This window comes from Lissotriton helveticus, chromosome 7, assembly GCF_964261635.1.
Source record: "Lissotriton helveticus chromosome 7, aLisHel1.1, whole genome shotgun sequence".
NCBI classification, from domain to species: Eukaryota; Metazoa; Chordata; class Amphibia; order Caudata; family Salamandridae; genus Lissotriton; species Lissotriton helveticus.
Genome location: NC_136068.1, coordinates 806,036,348 through 806,057,058, shown reverse-complemented (window position 1 = coordinate 806,057,058; position 20,711 = coordinate 806,036,348). Strand labels below are relative to the sequence as shown.

At 42.8% G+C, this 20,711-nt stretch overlaps 1 protein-coding gene across 16 annotated transcripts in view; it reads right to left on the bottom strand.

Annotated features, from left to right (window-relative positions):
* MACROH2A1 (macroH2A.1 histone) overlaps positions 1 to 20,711 on the bottom strand; it is a 232,281-nt gene that overhangs the window by 162,519 nt on the left and 49,051 nt on the right. For all 16 annotated transcript variants that reach the window (XM_078653250.1, XM_078653252.1, XM_078653238.1 and 13 more), the window contains one exon: positions 13,882 to 14,081. In XM_078653250.1, coding sequence (XP_078509376.1) covers positions 13,882 to 14,053 — 172 coding nt within the window. In that variant the 5' untranslated portion in view covers positions 14,054 to 14,081. The remainder of the gene's footprint in view (positions 1 to 13,881; positions 14,082 to 20,711) is intronic.

The window sequence follows — 20,711 nt, the reverse complement described above, 5'->3', positions numbered from 1 at the left end:
ATGAACTACATATGCCTTGGTCATACTGCATTAAATGCACCTTGAACATCCTTGGTAAACGAGAGTTGTTCTCAGATCAAAAATCTATTTCCAAGAAAGATATCCTTATGACGAAGTCTCCGAATCTCACTGAACCATACTTGTTGTTTGATATACCAGCTCACCGCAGATTACTTTCAACTTATTTTCGCCCGAGCTTGCCTCCTCATTTGCAGGTGGGCTGGCACACGACCTCTGAGCCTCCGCTTTGCACTTTTGACCCTGCTGCTAACTGTGATACATTGTTTTCATATGTCATAAATGTTCTAGTTTACGTTTGAAGTTTATTCGCCCATTGTTTTTGGGAATTAATGTTACACGAGTCAGACCTGCTTTACTGTATCTTCAATTTTTAGACTCACCCACTGTCACTTTTTATGTCTCTTGGTTTTTATCAGGGGTGTTTCATTCTTATGTATGAGATGTTACGAGGCACCATTTACCTACTTGGGTAGCCCACCCCTTTGTACATTTGTATGTCTGTGTTTTTATGTACTTTTATAATTTGTTTTACTCAAATCGAATACAGTGACTGATTGAACAGCTGCAGTTAAAAACATGCAACAAAGAAACAGGTATGTTGCTCAGGTAATAGATGTATATACAATAAGGCAGGTCTATCCTGGTAAAATGTTTCTCTTTAGCAAGGGAATTATACAATATTTACATAATTATTTATAAAAAGTACAAAATAAAATATAATGGATAGTATCTTGCAGAGAAACCAAGTTACATCCACATGGGCCTAAAATGGAAACCTGAGAACATTCTCTGGGGATAGCGATTAAACAACAAATCAGGTTCATCCTATACAGAGTTATTAAATAACAATGGTTATTTCTTGTAACAAATAATAGGTAGTTCAATAGAGGGTAACGTTTTCACTATAATGTGGGTTCTTACAGAGTTTCTGGTCAATTCTGTGGACTCTCTAAAGGCTTGTCTTCGAGACGGAAAAGTGTGTTTAACCCAAGCCAGATCAGGTTTCAATATAGTTCCAGAGCTCTCAAACAACTCAGGACACCCAAATTCTCTGAAAGATGACCTAATGCATCTCAACCCGGAAACTTTTGATACCAAATTTAAACTTAAGCAGTCCCAAATTATTGCTCTCTTCAGTCTGTTTTCCGATTATGTCCAGTCTGAAAGCCAAAGAAATAGGGAGCACAAACGTAACAAGTCTGAAATATATCCTAAACTCAGTTCTTTGCGAGCTGTAAGTGAAGAATGCTATGTCAGAGTAATGCCAGAAGTTTAAAGAAAGGATTTTCCACAATTTGCAGGGACAAGTTATTTACATATCCCCAAATGTCACTGCTGTAGGAGGCAACGGCTAAAAACTTAGCCTGGTATATCTGAACCATTGCCTCTAATAGCTTATTAGCTGCCTAAAAGCAAAATTGAAAACCACACAAACTGATTTTTAAATATGTCTTTTGGATGACAAAAGTGCAGCTTAGTTATTTAAAGAAGTCAAACATCACACCCATATAGGAAAATGCATTATACTTAATGATGATATTCTCCTTTACTTAAAACACATGAGTTGTAGTTGAACTGGAGCCCACTAGCATCACATGGGACTTACTTAAGTTGGTATGTAAATCTAGAATGTATAAGTGAAGGACAAGTTACTTACCTTTGGTAACGCCTTATCTGGTAGAGGCATGATCTAGCCGCAGATGCCTTACCTTTGAACTTCCAGGCATCAGGCTGGATCCGGAAGATTTTTCCTAGCAGTACCCCAGCACGCCGGTAGGTGGCATCGGTAGACTCAGAGTGACGTAGTCAGTGTTGTGTTCGTCATCTTCGTGATGTCTGCATCGTCAATATAACCGCCACTCCGGTGCGCTGACATCAGTAATTTTCACATCTTTCCACGCCAGAAGTGACGAGCCATGAAGTGACGAGCCATGAAGTGACGAGCCATGAAGTGACGAGCCATGAAGTGACTGACCCTGGTGTGTTAAAAAGAAGCTAGGGCCTTGAAGGGGAACAGCCCTGACACTAAAAACAATTGCGCAGTGTGGGGTGGATGGGTGGGTCACTGATTCCTTACCTTTGAACAGTTACTCAAGCAATACCTTCCCTGGAGGCGGTACTGCGGAAAAGCTTTAAACAAGGAAACCAAACTGACCCCGCCTGCGAACCTGAGAATCCAGACAATAGCTTCTGGCAAACGTGTGCAGAGATGCACACATGGCTGCTTGGCAGATATCAGCAATTGGAACACCACGCTGGAGGGTTATGGTGGCTGCCTTTCCAGAGGTGGAATGGGCTTAAACCTTCAGGAGGCAGTTTCTTTGATAAGGCATAACATATTTTGATATATAGGATATCCCAGAGTCATATGGTCTTCTTTTGGACAGCACACACCTTCTTTGCTCCAAAGTAACCTATAAAGAGGTGATCATCCACCCAGAACTCTTTGGTGCGATCAAGGTAGAGTGGTAACACTCTTTTTGGGCCCAGACGCTGGAGACGCTCCTATTCTTTGGAAGGATGCGGAGGTGCATAGAAAGTGGGCAAAGCAAAGGACTTTCAAGATGGAAGGGAGTTGCAACATTTGGCAAAAAAGATGCCCTAGTTCTTAGCCACACTTTGTCCGGAAAGACTGTCAGGTAAGGAGGCTGTGATGACAGTGCCTGCAGTTCGCTGACCCTCTTGGCAGAGGTTATTGCCATCAAAAGGTGTTTTAATAGTGAGCAACTGCTGAGGACAGTTGTGTAGCGGCTCAAACAGTGCGCACATCAAGAAAGTAAGGAGCAAATGAAGGTCCCATTATGGCATAATAAAAGGAGAAGAGGGAAACAAGTGGGTTAACCCCTTCAAAAAACTCTGCATCAGAGGGGACTTAAAAAGTGAAGACTGATCTGGCAGGTGAAGAAAAGGCGAGATGGCCAAAAGGTAGCCCTTCAAATTGCCAAAGCAGAGCCCTGCTGAACCAAGGAAAGAATAAACTGGGTAATATCTGCCAGAGAAGCAGATAAGGCGTCAATAGACCGTTCTGTACATTATTTATCAAATTTGTTATATCTGCAGGCGTATACCGATTTCATGGAGGGAAGCCTGGCTGCCAGAATAACTTTGCAGACTTAGGGAGGAAGGTCAAAGCTGTCTGTCGCTGCTCAATCTCAAGCGGAGAGTGGACCGGTTCGGGTGGAGGACCTTTCCCTGGTGATGCGACAGTCCTCCCTAAGGGGCAGCCTGATCGGAGGATCGATGCTCATATCCAGAAGCTCGGGATACAAAACTCTCAGTGCCAAATCCGGAGCCACAAGAATGACTTGTGCCCGGTCGCTCCTGATCTTCTTGAGCACTCTAAGTGGTATGGGAGTAAAAGCGTACAGGAGGCCTGAGCTCCAATTGGGACAAAAAGCATTGCTGAGTAAGAGTCGCCTTGGAAACTCCAATGCGCAATACTGCTGACATTGAGCATTCTCTTCAGAGGCGAACAGATCTAACCAAAGCTCTCTCCACAGCTGAAAGAGACCCTGTGCCTTTTCCGGAAGGAGACGTCACTTGTCGTCCGCAAGGCACCTTTGGCTGAGTTTGTCTGCTCTGGCCTTCAGAGAACCGGCTGGATGTTGACCCACCAGGGATATGCCATGTTGTTCCAGCAAAGTCCAGAGGAGCAGGACCTTTTGACAGAGAGTCCACAACCTCACTCCGCCCTGTTTGTTGCAGTACCACATGGCGGTAGTGTTGTCCGTGAACACCTGAACTACCCTTCCCTTGATGGATGGTAAAAAGGCTTTCAGGGCCAGTCGGATCGCACAAAGCTCCAATAGGGTGATATGGAGCTTGGCTTCTGCCGGAGACCAAGGTCTTCTGATCTCCGCCTCCCCCAGATGGCCGCACCATCCCAGAAGAGACGCATCACTCACTACTGTGAGATCAGGGTAGGGAAGGAAGAGGGGTCTTCTCTGACCCAATTGCGATTTGTCAGTCACCACTGCAGGTCTTTCGCAGTGCCCTCTGATATCTGAAGCAGGTTAGTGAGATTACCTTGATGCGGTGCCCATTGAAAGTTCAGGTCCCACTGCAGAGCCGGCAGGCGCCACCGTGCATAGCCAACCAGAAGGATGCAGAAGGCTTTGAGGCCCAACAGCCTCAGAGTCATTCTCACCGAAATCCAAGATAGAGGCTGAAACATCTGCATCATAGCCTAAATATCCTTGACTTGCCATTCGGGAGGACAGGACCGAAACTGCACTGTGCCCAGAACCGTCCAAAGGAGCATCTGAGAGGAAGTCAGGTGTGACAGGCATGATGATAGTGAAACCCAGCGAATGCAGGAGGTTTGCCATAGTCTGGAGATGGGAGACGACTGCTTGGGATGAGCCCGTCTTCAACAACCACCTGTCGAGATAGGGGAAGACTAGACCACCTGATCTCTGCAGATGGGCTGCGACCACCGCCATCATCTTTGTGAACACCCGAGAGTCACCGGTGAGGCCGAAGGGGAGTACGGCAAACTGAAAGTGCTTGTGGCCCACTGTAAACCGCAGGTAGCAACAATGGGCAGGCAGGACGGTGATAAGGAAATATGCATCCTGCAAGGCCAGCGCTACCATCCTGTCTCCAGGGCAGACAGGACCTGAGCTAGGGTGACCATCTTAAACTTCTCCTTTTTGAGGAAATAGTTGAGAGCTCTGAGGTCAAGGATAGGACAAAGGCCTCTGTCCGTCCTTGGGACCAGAAAATAGCAGGTATAACAACCAAAGCCTATTTCTGGCCCGGGAACCCTCTCTATAGATCCTCTGGCCAAGAAAGTTTTGACTTCTTCACGGAGTAAGGCAAGGTGATCCTCTGTCAGCCGGTCTTACAAGGGAGGCATGGATGGAGGGTCAGTCTTGAAAGGGAGGGAGTAGCCCCTTCGGACTATTTGCAACACCTACCTATCTGAGGTGATGTTTCGCCAGTGGTGCAAATGAGGACGTATTCTGCCACCAACTGGTCGCCAATGATCCTGGGGGATCGGATTAGGAGGGTTTTGCGGTGGAGGAGGAGATCATGGCTTGGCTCAACTTCTGGCCTCCCAACCCTCGGGGCCGCAGTGAACCACGTCCACGGCCCCTCAGAGGTTACTGATCTTGCGAGGCCCTCTGGCTGGAACAGGGTTAGCGCGGTTGGGTAGCTCCTTCCGTGGATATGAAAGGAGCGAAAAGCAGACACAGGCCGGTATCTTGTGGATAGGCCCAAGGACTTAGCCGTAGCCCACTCCGCTACATCTGCTTTGTCCCTGAAGAGATGGGAGCCATCAAAGGGCATGTCCATAAGATTAGCTTGGACATCTACCGAAAACCAGACGTCCTCTGCCAGGTGTGGCACGTACGGCACGTTTATGGCAATCACTCTGCCCAGCGAGTCTGTTGTGTCCAAGCCACATCGGATGGCGAACTTCGCTGCATCTCTCCTGTGTGAAATGGCTTAGGAGAGTAGAATCCGGTCCTCCTCGGAGACTCTGGGCAGCAGCTGCGCTACTGTGACCCCATATTGAATGGGAATAACGGCCCAAAAGGCATGTGGTGTTCACAGACTGTAATGCTAGACTGGCATAAGAGAATATGTTTTACCCAAAGCATTCCAGTCTCTTGGAATCCCTGTCCAGGGGTGCACCACGGGAAGTGGAAGCTTGAACCACAAAGCTTTGTGGGGTGCGTTGGGTGGTGAGGAAAACTGGGTTGCCCGGTGCAAGGCGATGGCAGTGGGCAATCGTTCCATTCACAGGAGCCTCCGTGCTGGGCTTGGAACAGGTGCCCAGAAGAAAGTCTTTCAAGGCCTCATTGAAAGGCAACAAGGGTTCAGAGCAGGAGACAGCAGGCTGCAGGACCTCTGTCAAGACGTTAGTCTTGACTGCCACCATAGGGAGCTGCAGGTCCAAGACCTCCGCAGCCCTACGCACCATGATAGCGAATGATGCCCCCTCCTCCATAGCCTGGTTAGGGGGAGAGAGCATACCAGAATCTGGGAAGGTGTCCAGGCCACTGACATCACCCATAACCTCATACCAGTCCATGTCTTGAGGTTGCTGGATTTCTAAGGATCCTGATCCTCCTCATCTATTCCTAACCCTTCAGAATAGCGGTCTCAGCATTGGTGGATGTCAGACCAGCTCTGCGTCATCCGGAAAGAGGATTGGGGAGGCGCTACCGGTAGGTACAGGCAAAGACCTTGGCGGCCGCCACAGTGTCGGGGAAGGTCGTTGTGGAGATGCAGCTGGTGGCAGTCCAGACCCGGGAACAGGATCAGTAGGAAGCCATCAAATAAAAAACATCCAACGGGTTTGGGCAATCTTTGTGTATATATATATATATATATTGTAAATATTTATTCTCTATGTCATTTTTTGTTATGCTCACTGACTTTCACTTTTCACTGCACCTTTTTTATTTGTTTATAAATAACAAGATGATCAGTCTCTTGCATGAACAATTCAAAATACAGAATCGAAACATCTGCATTATGGTTGCAACAAATCGTTTCTTTAAAAATACAACATTGATTTATTCTCCAGGCTAATACGAAATACATGTCTCAAAAATAAACTTGGTTTGAATTGTTAACCCAGTGGAACGCTTGTTTTCATGGCTTTATTACCCTTGTTCAAGGAATTACAGGGTGTTCCTTTCTATTATTGCAATATCATTCACTGGATGGCCCCTTTAACTGCCAGATGTGCAGCATATCCAAGTGAAAATGAGGCTAAAGTGGTTCACAAGCTATCAATTTGGCCAAGAAATCTAGAGAATAGTGGACATTTCTCGATCTACTATCGTAAAGCTGCACGGGCCCGTCAAGGACCACACCTTGCACCAAAAAGCTATCCCCACCAAGTTATTGATCAAATTCATTAAAATGAAAATTAGGCAAAAAATGTGGTTAATCATTCAACCAAAATCTCTGCATGGTGCATTTTTGTGTGAATTTGAGAAATTTTAGTGGTCACTAAAACATGTCTCAAGATCCCAAAAATAAGCCATTAATTTGACCTCCGAAAGCTACATATTTTATCCCACATGTATTGATCTTGGCCACAACATTTCCTTCTGTACAGGACAAAAATGTTATACAACCCTGCCATCACTAAGCAAAACACTCTGGGGCCTCACAAAGGTAATTCACATGTGAGTAAATCTACATGTGTAAGCTTATTCTTACACGTTGTGGTAAATGTACTACTTTGGGCTATTCAAGAATTTACAAGTGTAAATTACTACAACGTTTAGGCTTACATGTTTCCACCTCTTGAACCCAGGGGGTGGAGCCTAATTTACAAATCTAACATTACTATTTGTAACTTTTCACATGTAGGAAGAATTCTTCACCTCCAGGGCGGAGATCTCTCTACGGTAAAGTGTAGGGGAAAGTTTAACAGTGTATTCAAGCATAATAAAAATAGTAGAAATACTTTAAAGATAAATATTAATGTAAAGTAATTTTATATATTTAATTTAAATGTAGGAAAACGTTATCACTATCACCTTAATAATTTTAAGTGTATATGAATTTAACATTTAATAAACATAATATATAGATTTAAGTCTAAACATGTTATTGTAGTATATTATTGTATAAATATTATTGTATTTTAAAATTAGTTCATATTCAGCTCTATTTTAAATCCCTACCTCTATTACGTCCTCGTCCCTCTCTCGCTCTATTTCATAAAATCATGAAACAGTCGTGACTCCCTAGACGCTAATCACCACTCAGCTGTTGAAATAAAAGGGCCCTTCAACCGTCTTGTTTATATTTTGTCTTGCCAGACTCCCCATGCATGGTTTTGTGCAGAGGTGCGGTTACTTCAGGTGGATTTTTGCTGGGGGAAGGGAACCCCCAGTTTCTCATCTTCAAGCAAATACATTAAGAAAGAGAAGGTACCTGAAGTACTGGGGCGCATCATAGACAAACTGGGGTTCCCTCCATTTGCCTCTCCTGAGGACGCGATAGGTCTTTTTCTGTAAGCCACCCTCCTATGCCATGCGTTTACAGAAGAAGAAATTGTGGATATTAGGCGACTGAAAGGAAGGAGGTGGACCAAGCTAATGTTCGATGATTTTTAGAGAAAACTTAGTCGTTGGTAGAGTCGGAAGAAGGGCTTCTGCATAATTTGAAGGTGGATGACATTTTGGCAACTCTGAATGGTCGATCTGCCATAAAAACAGAGGACTGTTTGTCAAGAAAATGGTGAATTCACTGAAAAAGGCTGGTATTTACTTGGCATATACAACACAGTCCTTTGTGAAGGACTTTGAAAATCTTGCAGTAGCATTCAGGAGGGCATGAACTGTCTGGCCTCATAATCAAATAGACCAAAAGTCCCAGTTTCTAACTGATGTATCCTCAGATTTGCTGAGATCTATTGTAATGACCGCAGGGACTCCATTGTTAAAAAGAATGAATCTCTGAATGAGAGGCTGGAATGCAAAAGCATCATGAAAATCATTCTACTAAAAATTCCTTTTGATGGGAAGAAATTATTTGGGGACCACATGGATACAATGATTGTGAAGGTGCTTACATACAGGGAATACAACTGACCCAATAAGGGGCAGTCTTAAAGATCTCAAAGGTATTGGAATGCTGTTCTTATAGATCTCCAAAGAAGTATTGAAGATCTTCTTAACAAAGGGAAGGAAGAAATTCCAAAGAAAGAAGTTTGTAGCAAAGAACCATTCAGCAAACTGGATCTTCCTAAGGAAGTCTTGAAAATGATTGTCTCTGTCAGCCCAGCTGTAATGGGTTGAAGATTCACATGATTTCTCCCAGCTTGGGAGAAAACCATCCCCGATGATAGGGGTTGAACATAGTCAGTAGAGCTTATCACATAAGCTTTTAAGAATCTCCTCCAGACCCGGCGAACATCCATACTTCTGTTCCCAGAGATCCGATCAAGTACAAAGCACTATGGAAAGGAATTTGTGTTTTACGGGACAGGAAATCCATTGTTCATATGCCTCAAGTTGGGCAAACCAATGGAATTTACCAAAGGAATTTAGTGCAATCTGTTCTTAGTCCAAAAGTCATTAGGGTCTATACACCAGAGTTGGACCCAAAGAAGGTACATTCCTGGCTTCAAACTATGCAGCTGAAGATGGTCACTCTACAAACCAGTGTCCAAATGATGAACAGCCAGGACTTGTTGACATCCATATACCTTCAGGATGTGTATTTGCATATTCTGACCAAGGAGGAACATCAGTGGTTCCTGCTATTTGCAGTGGAAGACATTCATTTTCACATCAGGGTTCTGTCTTTCGGGTTGAAGTCAGTTCAAAGGTGTACACAAAGGTGTTGGCTCCTGTACTGGGTCTATTTCATCACAAGGAAATCTTCCTTCAGCCTTACTTAGATAATTGGCTGAATCACTCATTGCCAAGAGAACTATAAGAATAGCAGCCAGTGACTGTTCTCACAGTGCTGCAGGAACATGGTTTCTGTATGTATGTATCTTTACTTGCATAAATTAATTAAAACCATTGCATTACAAATAAAATAATTTTTTTTAAAAACATGATACTAAACCACAAAAACTCCAATTGCTTTCATGTCCAATTAAAAGGGTTTTTACATAAGATGTTACAGCAGACCCTTCCGTCACAGTTCAAGAAAGGTAGGGTAGTTTCAGGTAATGCCCAAGAAGACACACCTTTCCCAGGCTGACCCATGCAAACAATATCACCAGCGTTCAATACCTTTAGTTCTCCAGCTCTGTAGCCCTCTGTTATAACCTCTATCATAATTATCAGGTTACTTTCTGTTACGTTCTCCCTAGCTGCTCAGCCAGTGTGAATGTGATACATTGAAGGTTGGTGTGGGAGTCTTGAACGGAATGTTTGGGTGCCTGCATGCTTGAGTGTGTCAGTTGGAGTATGGGCTGAGCAGCAGGCAGACTGCTCCTGGTGGGGCTGCATCTCTACAACTCATCTGCAAGTAACTACAACTAATAAATCAACATAAAAATACATCCTGGCTGTGGACTTCATCACTACACCCTCACCTTTCAGCAGCATGTATTTTGCCTGAGGTCCAATTCTCAAGTAGGGTGCATGCGCTCTATGTGATAGCCTAATGTCTGATAGCCTAATGTTTATAATGTCTGATAGCCTAATGTTTATAGTTTGTGTTTGTAACATCCATTTTCCAGGTGGTAAGGCCCAATGAATAGATCTTGTGGGTGTACTGTGAGATCCGTCCATGGCATGGCTAAGCTGGTATAAGGATGTGATCTCATAATTTTGTTTCTGGTTTCCTCAAATAATGGGAAAGGTCGCACCTTATACCATCTCAGGACCGACACTTCATTGAAGCAGGGTTTTGGTTAGATTTGGTATTGGCTACTCTGCCAGAGGATAGGAGAGTAAAGATCCAAGCTCATAATCTCAGTTTCCTGTCCCAATCGGCTCCAACCACAGCTTTGGAAACCTGTTTCTCAAAAATAATCCTTAAGGTTTGATACAGTAGCAAACCCAGGCCTTCCTGAAACTGCATGTTTAAATGTTGTGCACTGGCTCTTCTTTTCATTTTCTTTTGAGAAAAACATTAAAATTCTACTGCTGCAATTGTGTCTCTGTATGCGCAAAAGTATAATGTTTAGCTTCCTTATCCAGGAAGATGTATTTGACACAGTCTGAATGTTAATATGCCAAACCTCCATCTTAGTGTTTATTATTACGAATGCACAGAACAGACACTAGTAATAAGTTGCATTGCTCATGTTTCTGTCCAAAGAAAGTCATTTACAAGTTGTACAGAAATTAATAGTTTTAATAATTTGCTGTTCATGTAACATTTTAGTACCACCTCTTAACATATTAACATGCCATGAAACTGTGTTGTTTTTATCTAGAACATTATAAGATCTGCAAATATGCCATTTTGGATTTTTGAGTTAGCCATTCTTCTTTAAACATTTTAAAATTGTGCTTTTTATTTGGGACATTGCTCTATTAGTGGTCTATTCTGCTATCTCTGTTCAGAACTGAGAGAACTACTATTTATTCTTCTATAGTGAGGGTTAGTCACAAGTGGTCCTTTTGTATTTATGATTATTATAATTTGGTTTAAGCTAATTCCCTGATTATGATTAACTTTCACTTTCTGCAATGAAAATGGTGTTGGTCTAATGACAATGTAAAGGCAAAAACATGTGTCAACACGCAGGAAGGGACAAGGTTTTTCTCTTTAGCTAAAACAGCAGGTAGGATTTTTATGTGGGGATCTGCAATACTTTGCGGTAAATTTTGAGCAGGGGCATTTCAACTTCTCTGGATTTTTACTCCATCCTCAAATTGTTTCACAGATAGTTCAGTGTTGGGGGTCAACCAGTAATAGAAGTGAGAAAATTATGTTCTAGGGGAAACAAGGAAGAGGACTGGGCAGTGGATGCTCTGTTCTGCCTGTGGTCTTCTGAATACCTTTCATTCCCCCCCCCCCGATATTAACGTCAGTGTAAGAAGGGAGAAGATTCTGTAAGTTTGATATTTCCAGCATTACCCGCTGCAATTGGTTTCCTCTCCCGATATCGTTGAGGGTAGCACAGGAGAACCTTTTCCCCACATTTCTCGCTCCTTGAGCAGTTCCCACTCTACGTCAGGAGGCTCTGTCGAGGCTCAGATTAGGGGCCTGGAAGTTGAAAGGCCAGGGATGACGAACAGAGGCTTATCAGAGTAATTAGCTTCTAGTTTACAAACATTAAGAAAGGGATCAACTCAAATTATATGCCATATGTTGGGCATCTTTTAGTAAGTGGTGTGGTTTTAACCAATTGCATACTCAGAATGTTGATTTGCTTCAGGGGATTTTCTTCCTACAGGACGGTTTTCACTTAGGCCTTAAAGTGCCCCAAATAAATATTCAGTGGGTAGCAATAAAGGCTTCCAGGATTTCATGGGAAAACCTTCCTGATTAGGAGGGGTGGTGCAGCACTTGTTTAAAAGATTTGTAACATCTAGGCTTTGATTTCTCCGCTGCTTCCAGCCTGGGATCTTTTGCTAGTTTTAGATGATTTGAAAGATCCACCTTTGGAACCCATGGTGGTGGTGGATGTTAAGATTTTGACCCTGCAAACTTCGGTTTCGTAGCAATTACTTCCACTAGGAGGCTAGGTGAATAGGGTGCCTTTCTTTTAGACTTCAATTTTGCAGAATTGTTTAGGCTTTAGTCATTCTTTGGTTTCCAAGATTAATTCTGCCTTTCATTAGAAACAGGAAGTAATTTTACACGAATTGTTTCCAAGTCAGAAGAAAAGATTAGGATTGTAATTTTGAAGTGAGAAGGGCCCTCCTCATTTACTTGGACAGAGTCTCCTTTATTAGGGCTTCAGTTGCTATTTTTGTGCATTTTAAGCCAGGAGTGGGAAGGCTTCAGTCTCTTCTCTAAACAGATGGGTCAAATGTTTGCTCTTACTAGCCTATGAAGAAGGTCAGCTGTTTGGTATGGGACTTCAATGCAGGTCTACAAGGGGGGGTGGCAGAATCTTCAGCAGAATCTTGGGGGCCTGGATTAGGAAGGTTTGCAGGTCAGTCATTTGGGTGACTCCCTCAACCTTTGCTAAACCTAATAGGATTATATAATGTATAGGATTGTCAAAGAGATTAATTTAAAGGACATTGTTGATTCCAGGGTCAGGGTAAAGTGAATTGAGGAATATTATATGTATGTACATTATGAATTATAATTTTGGTTTGCGCATGCAACCTTAGTTGTACTGGATTACCTTTAGCACATTTCATGTTGTTATGAATTCAAGCAAGGGAGAGACACAGAGATAATGTCACAATTACTTACCAGTAAGTATATTAGTCTGAGTCCTACTCCCCCACTTTAATTAAGGACATCCACCCTGTCTTTTCCAGGCCAACTAAGTCTGGCAGCGTCTAGGCTTTTATGAACAGGATGAGTGGAGGGCCCTTTTACTTCAGCAGTTGCGTGACGATTAGTGTCTGGGGACTTCTTCATGATGTTATGAATTAATGTGAGGTAATGCTGCACTTACTCCAGGTCTGTGCTGGAGGACATTTACTATTGTTTGGAGTCCTTTGGGCTCCAGTACATTTATAAGTGAAGTTTGTGAGCAGTAATGGGCTCACTCTTTTATGGGTGGGTGCATATCCCTCCCTAACCGCATCCCTTAACCTCTTACACCTCCCAAAACTTGCACCCTTTTATTAGTAGATCTAATTTTTATGCCACTCCCAAGTCCTGCTCACATTTACTACTAAAACGTCGGCATATGTGTATGGAGATCTCCACAATCGGGGTGGAGATCGCCGCACAGAAGAGATAGAAGAAGCGGAGACCTCTGCATGTAGCTTTGTGAATAGCCTTTTGTAGTTTGTGAACAGTACTACTGTAGTACTAGTAAAAGTACTACAAACTGCAGTCAGTGAATAGGCAACTCTGTTTAACGCCAATATATTTAAAGGAAAATGGGGTATGCTAAAGTTTCTCCTATGATTTACATGCAGCTACAGGAAAATCCAAAACTATTCATAATACTGTGCAATTAAACAAGTTATTGCTTTTTAAAGAGGTTCAATCAATCTTACTTTTCTGAATATGCATGCAATTTAAATGTATTAAAGCGATAATTGTAGTAGCCTAAATTAGAAATAAGTAACTTAACTGCACTTTGAAAAACCACATGAAACCAAGCAATGTCAACAAGCAGCAGTTACGATGCTATCTATGTACAGGTCTCCAGGCGCTTTAAAGATGTACTGAATTATTGACAAATGTTTCACAGAATGTAATGCCCCGTGCTAAATTCATGAGCTTAACAACACAATGCCCGTTATTAGCTGACCCATTATTAAGTAGCTTTCCTAGACTTACCCGCGAGATATTCCACCACAGCAGCCATGTACACTGGGGCACCAACACCTATCCTGTACTTTGGGTGTCCTTTCTTAATATAACGCAACATTCGTCCTACTGGGAAAATGACCCCAGCCTTCGCGGACCGTGACAGCTTTGTCGCTTTCTTTTTCCCACCTCTGCTCGACATCTTGCTAGCTGATGGTCAAGAACAGCAACTTTAAAAAAAGAAGAAGAAATTAATCAGCAGGTGTTTAGAGATCCCTCCACTGAAGCACAGTCTACAAAAGGCAGTTGCTAGCCAGAAAATCTCCATCAGAGGAATAGCATGATACAAAGGTTGTCATAACTGACAGCTTGCTCCCCTCCTCTACAGGTGCACCTAAGGGTTGTGGGCTGGACGTGGACCTTGGAATACCTCTCAAGAATGGGGGTCAATGCTGTGAACAAATAAAACGTGCCTCTATTAGCCACAGACAGACTCACTCATTTAAATATTATGTGTGTGTATTACACCTGTGTATTACACCCAATACTGATTGCATGTGATTGACCGGTTGATGCCTTCGGGATGTGCCCAATGCTTCGCTTACCAAGCAGGTTTCATGCGTTAGGCCAAGGCTTGTCCCACTAGCCGGGCTTTCTGGTTGCTAACACGGTTGGAAATAACTAACATAACGCTTCCTTGCTCCCCTCTAGATATTCCACTTTCCAGCAAAAGGTTGATGGCCTTGCTGTTATTAATTGTCTGGCGCCGCACTGCCAGTATATGGTTGAAAGGACCACCCCCCCCCCCCCCCAACTACCCCGAAAATTGGTTAAAAGATGTTACTTTTTGCTATTAACAGGCAGAAATGTATACATCACTCCAAGCCTGGAGGACTAGTCCTAGGGATATCTGGGGACCCAGTTGGGAGTTTGAGGAAGCGGAATATGGCTGATGATTTGTCCCAGAGCCGGGCGCCGACTGCTGAGAATGGATCAGTTCCATAAAATGTTGATGCCACTGTATTGTGTAAATTATATGTTCCCTGTTTTGCTCTCTCAATCTGGAAGATGATTTCTTGTTATTGATGCTATGTTTCTTTATCATAACCATGCTTCCTGATGCTTGGTCACCACGTGATACTTGTTCCTTTCACATTTTTACGTTTTGCTCGCTTTTCTTGAAAATTCAATACAATTATTTTAAATTAACTTTATAAATGCAGAATTATTTCCACTGGACCTTTTTTGAGATAACTAACTCGTGAGAATGTAATGGTCCATACTTCTTGATCTAAATTCAGTACACTAACCATTTACACAGACAACACTGCAACGTCAGATTCGTAAGATCAGTTCAAGCCTTTAACTTCAGTGAACATTCCTTAGTGTGCACATAAGCTAAAAACATAACTATATTTATTCCTAGAAGAATACTGTAGTACAATATGGACAATGAGACTACGACCTAGATGGAAGATAATTTGGGATGAGTAACTGCTACACAGACTACCCATTTTGGCTGGGAAAGCTACATTCTAGAATCCAACAATATTCTGCATTGTGTGCCTTTAGATTACAGCAGCTGAAGCGCCTGTATAAAAATCCCAGATAAGAAAGCATTAACACTGAAGGCCTCATTTCAATGTACATGCATCAATGGTTCAAGCTTTACAGGCCTATGAGACAATTTGTGCCAAAAATACCTACAATTAAACAAATAATATAGCCAGAATGTTGTCCACATAAAAGGTACAAGTACAGCCCAGTGGGTTTATATGCATGTTGCAGTAATACCAGAGCACCCTAGAGCTCTCCAGTTCGAATCGAGACCGAAAGCCAGTGTTTTGTCGTTCCAATGAAAACCAATAGATAACCATGGAACTGGGAAATAAGTAATCACAAATACAAGGCAACAAACTGTATGTAAATGCCAATGTAGCAAAAATACATTTTCAGCCATGTCTTTACAACATGAAACCCCTTTACTTGTGTGTGTAGGGTGCATTCACATTGTATATGAAAAGTCATGTTCAGCTCTAAAAGATAGAGCACAAATGTCTACCACCCCTTACTGCTTGCAGAAGGGCTGAACACTTGTTTGCCTCTTTCCTGGCTCTCTTGCTAGGTTGTTAATTGCAGCATGTTCCATGTATAGCAGTTTGTCCTGAAGGCTGGAATATCTCCTTCACAAATCCTGCTGAATTTCAGTCAACGAAGCAATGTCCCTAGAAAGCTTAAGACAAATGCCTCCCAATTCCCATGGCACCCCAACCATGCACCAAAATGGAAGCTGAACTCCAGAGCTTCTCAGAACAACCATATTATAAGGCTGGATCTCTGGCTGCCAACTTCATTTGTGTACTACTAACACATGATACCAGAGGCATGGCATCACACCCCCTGTTGTATGGCGTTTTAGATTCCAAATGAATGTTCCAGATTCATGTCCTTATATAGGTACAATTTGCGTTGCCCTTATATTGCCATATAAATCAAGCCATTATTTAGGCATAGCCCATGCTACCCAAATACAGGCATGGCTACTTCCATCCGTTCATCAAACGTCACAACGATATCTTGGAAAACCAGACTCTTAAGCAGATGGGACTTCCCCTAGCCTGGATATTGATTTCTCCAAGAAACTCATTATTATGCATGAACAACTATTCCTATGGGGTTCATCCAGGACGTTCATTTACCTGACTTTACGTCAAAGCTGGCATTCCTAAACACCTTCAAGGTATAAATATACCTTCACTTGCTATAGCAAAGCACGGTGTGGTTCGGTGCAGTTCGACTACCTACTTGCCCGACGCAGCTGGCTACAGCAAGTGCTGAAGGAAGCCGACTCTCCAGCTGACGCACTGATCAGAAGCTGTCCTTCTCTGCCGAAAATCCAGCTCCAGTGTTTCTGACTCCCCTTGCGGGGTGTTGGGAAATCGAGTCCGAGACAGAGATGCCAACCTCCTTCATTCTAAGGTATGGAGCGGATTAGAACCTAGAGAAACCTTTGGCAATTCTTGGCAGAACTAAAACCTATGCTAAAGACCACACTTACTTCTTCCCCGGTACTAGACCTAGGTTAGGTACATTGGGGTAGCCGTATTTTAAAAGCACCAGTTATTTATGTATGTATTTTTATATGTCATAGCACTAAAAAATACTATTACAGTATTATTGTATACTATTGTTTACGCTGTACGCATTATACTTTGCATTCTGCCTAACAATTGTAGCAGTTCAGCTCTCTTGCATGAGAAAGAAGACTGTTCAATAAACCCCTTTTATTGAAATGCCTGTATCTCTATTTCTGTGCAACTCTGTAGAAACGAAGCGTGCACGATTGACTGAGTAAAATAGTTATCTATTGTTTCCACGACTCTGAAGATATGTGTTCCAGTCCTAGAGAAACAAAGTTGTCATGTTTATGCCGTTGTCAGAAACTAATATCTTCTTGTGTATTCGAGAAAGTTTTTAGTCACCTCTGAGCTAGCTGGCACTCACAATTAAGTTTAGTATATTCGATAGAGACATACTGACCTCAGTCCTATTTCATATCTATAGGGTATATTATTCCAATGTGCCGAGCCAATAGGGAATGAAGGAACTACACTACATGGCGCCCAACGTTTGGTAAGGCACTAATTTAACGCTAGATACTAAAGTAACTCAGTCGTGCTTTTCTCAGAGACCCCTTTTTTCTGTAATACTCTAATAGACGTCTGGAGTGGGTAAAGGGATAATATCCGCCATAGCTGAGTAGGACGAAAATCCTACGTATTCGCTTTTTAGTTTGTTCAACGTTGAAGGATACTGTGTTCCAAAATATTGTGCACCTTATCTTTGTTTCCTTGAAACTCGCTCTGCAATTTTCATTAAACAATGTCGAATAACGGCAACAACACCAAGAAAGGTGGAGCTGCGGCTGATATTTGTTCCAGTCCTAGGGAAACAAAGTTGTCCTGTTTATGCAGTTGTCAGAAACCAATCCCTTCTTGTGTATTCGAGAAAGTTTCTAGTGACCTCTGAGCTAGCTGGCACTCACAATTAAGTTTAGTATATTCTATAGAGACATACTGACCTCAGTCCTATGTCATATCTATAGGGTATATTATTCCAATGCGCACAGCCTATTGGGAATATAGGAACTACACTACACCCCTCTTCCCCCTCCCGCTGCCCCCCTGGCATGGAGGGGCACCCTCAACACATGCAGAGTAACCAAGGATAGCAGTCCAACCAAACCGTAGCAACTGTTGACAACCAGATTCAGCCTGCTGTGTTGGATACGCAAGCACAAAGAACAGAAAACATACATTGGCAATACATAGACTTACTATTGATGATGTATATAGGCTAAGTGAATAGGCACCCCAGCTTCTCTCACTGTCACGGAAAGAGAGCAGAGATGCAAAACGATACAGGCAACAGAGAAAAACAAAGGATAAACAGCAGAGGAGAGGTAGCAGTAACTACAGAGTGACCAGAAAGAGCGCAACATAGAGGTGTGGAGAGACAGGTGATAAAAAGACAGCAGAGGTGAGAGACAATGAAGATGGGAAAGAGGGCCAGTTTGAGGAATAATTGCAGCGAAGAGTAAGAGAGTGAGTTTGAAAGTGTGAATGCGAGTGTGAGTGAGTGTGTGTGTGAGAGAAAGTGAAAGAGTGAGAGAGAGTAAGAGAGTGTGAGAGAGACAGAGAGAGAGAGAGAGAGAGAGAGAGAGAGATTAGTGGGGGTTTGTCAAAGAGAGAGTGAGCGCAAAGGGGAAAGGCCTACAAAAGTGAGACTGAGACCAGAAAGACTGAAAGACCGACAAAGGAAAAACATGGAGAGGAGGAAAAAACTACCAAGACAAGTGAAAGAGAACCCCTTACAGATAGGAAAAGTGATGCATTAAGGAGACAGTGCAGACAGCAGGAGTTCTTGGACACAGAGACAGGTCACACATAGGTGAGATACGAAAGGGAGAGAATGAAGAGACACAGGACAGAAAGTGGAGAGGAGAGGAAACAAGAGAGGAAAAGAGATGGGGCAGGGAAGAAATGAGGCACAGAGCAGAGGAGAGACAGGACACTAAACGTTGACCAGTGTGAAGAGAAAGATGGAAGAGGAGAGAAACTTGTAGCTGAAGAAAGTCAGAGCTAGGAGAGAAAGAAGAGATTGCAGGGGCGGCTCACGGCATCAGGCGCTTCTCACTCCATTTTTACCTAGTCACTCTGAGGATCTTAGGTAGACCCTGAGAAGGACAAGAACAATTAAAGATCCTCTCCCACAAAAAAAAGAAAAAAGACCTCTGCAGGCCCCCAACCATTACCCTTCTCAGCTCTTCAGAGCCAATACAATTTAACTCCCATGGACTTTTACGACTTTTTAAAATTAAAAGCTCTCCTCTCAGCACGCTCCATTAAACCTTGTGACCCACCGCTCACTTCTCAACTTTCACGATTTTTGGAAGCCGGTCATACTGTTTCCAAAATGTATAAACGCTTTCTACCTAACCCTAGGAAAACGCATAAACGTAATGAGGCTAAATGGGAATCAGAATCCAACTCCACCAATATTCACTTTAAATGGGATAAAATATACAGTACGGCCTTCTCGAATAAAATATCTCCTATTCTGTCTCAGACTAGGTATATGCTACTTAATAGGTCATACTGGACTCCTGAAAAACTTTTTAAGCTGCGATTGAAAGATACGCCGACATGCTGGAACTGTAACTCCGCTGTTGAAGACCTCGCTCATATGCTCTTCGCCTGCACCACCATACAGCCTTTCTGGGATAAAATGTATAACTATATAGAACACATATTCAACATCAACCCCCCTAGAGAATTTTCATATGTCTTATTAGGTGCTCTTGATTCAACTTTAGCCAACGAGAATGACCGACACCTGATGGATCTCTTGCTCACCTTAGCTTGTAAAGTCATATTATGCAAATGGAAGAATTCTAGGGATGTATCTTTTAGAATTTGGCAGGAGTGGCTGTCCTTCTTAAGAGGTGTGGACAATCCGGCTCTCCATTCCTCCCCGTGGTGCAAGACTAACCGGAAACTCTGGAAGTCCTTAGACGCCTCATCATTTTCATTTGATCCTCCGTGAATCCATCCCATTGCGGTATTATTGTGGTGATATATGGAACTTTATTGTGACTCATTGTGACTTCATTATATCGTATGTATCTACACTGCTTTTTCATATGGTCACCTGTAGCAGATACCTTCGTTCGCTGCTGCTTTCTCATTATGAGGTAGGCGCTGGGCATAATCTACACAATTGACTACACCAACATGTTTGTAATAATTTCAGATATGTATTTTTTGAGTCGGGCCCATTTCTTTTGCTTTTCATTTCCTTTTCTTACGTTTCAATTCCTTTATTTCCGTTATTTCAAGTATGTATTTTTTTTTGTATTTGTATATTCAATAAAAAATGATTTGAATAATAACAAATAAAAAAAGATCCTCTCCCAAAGCCAAGTTTCGGCCCTGGGAACACCATCCCCCGGGACCAATGCATTGCTGTTCCGTGGACCTCATCGCTTGAGACAGAGTGAGTAGGAAGCAGTGCTTTGCTTTTGCATCCGCTGTCTAGAGCACACAGCAAATGGAGCTGGATCACATGCAGCCTCTTAACACACTGGTGGCATGCTGGTAGTCAGTGAAGCCTCGGGGCTCTCCCACGGCCTCCAACATTGAAAGAAGAAGTGAGTGTCCTTGGTGAAAACGGGCAAACAAAAATTAAAGTAAGAATAATAAATGATTTATTATTCACTGCTTTCTGCGAGGAGCGCCCCAAAATGCCCTTCATGGACAAATGAGCATATTTTTGTCCTGCTTTGTGGTGCTCCAATCTGG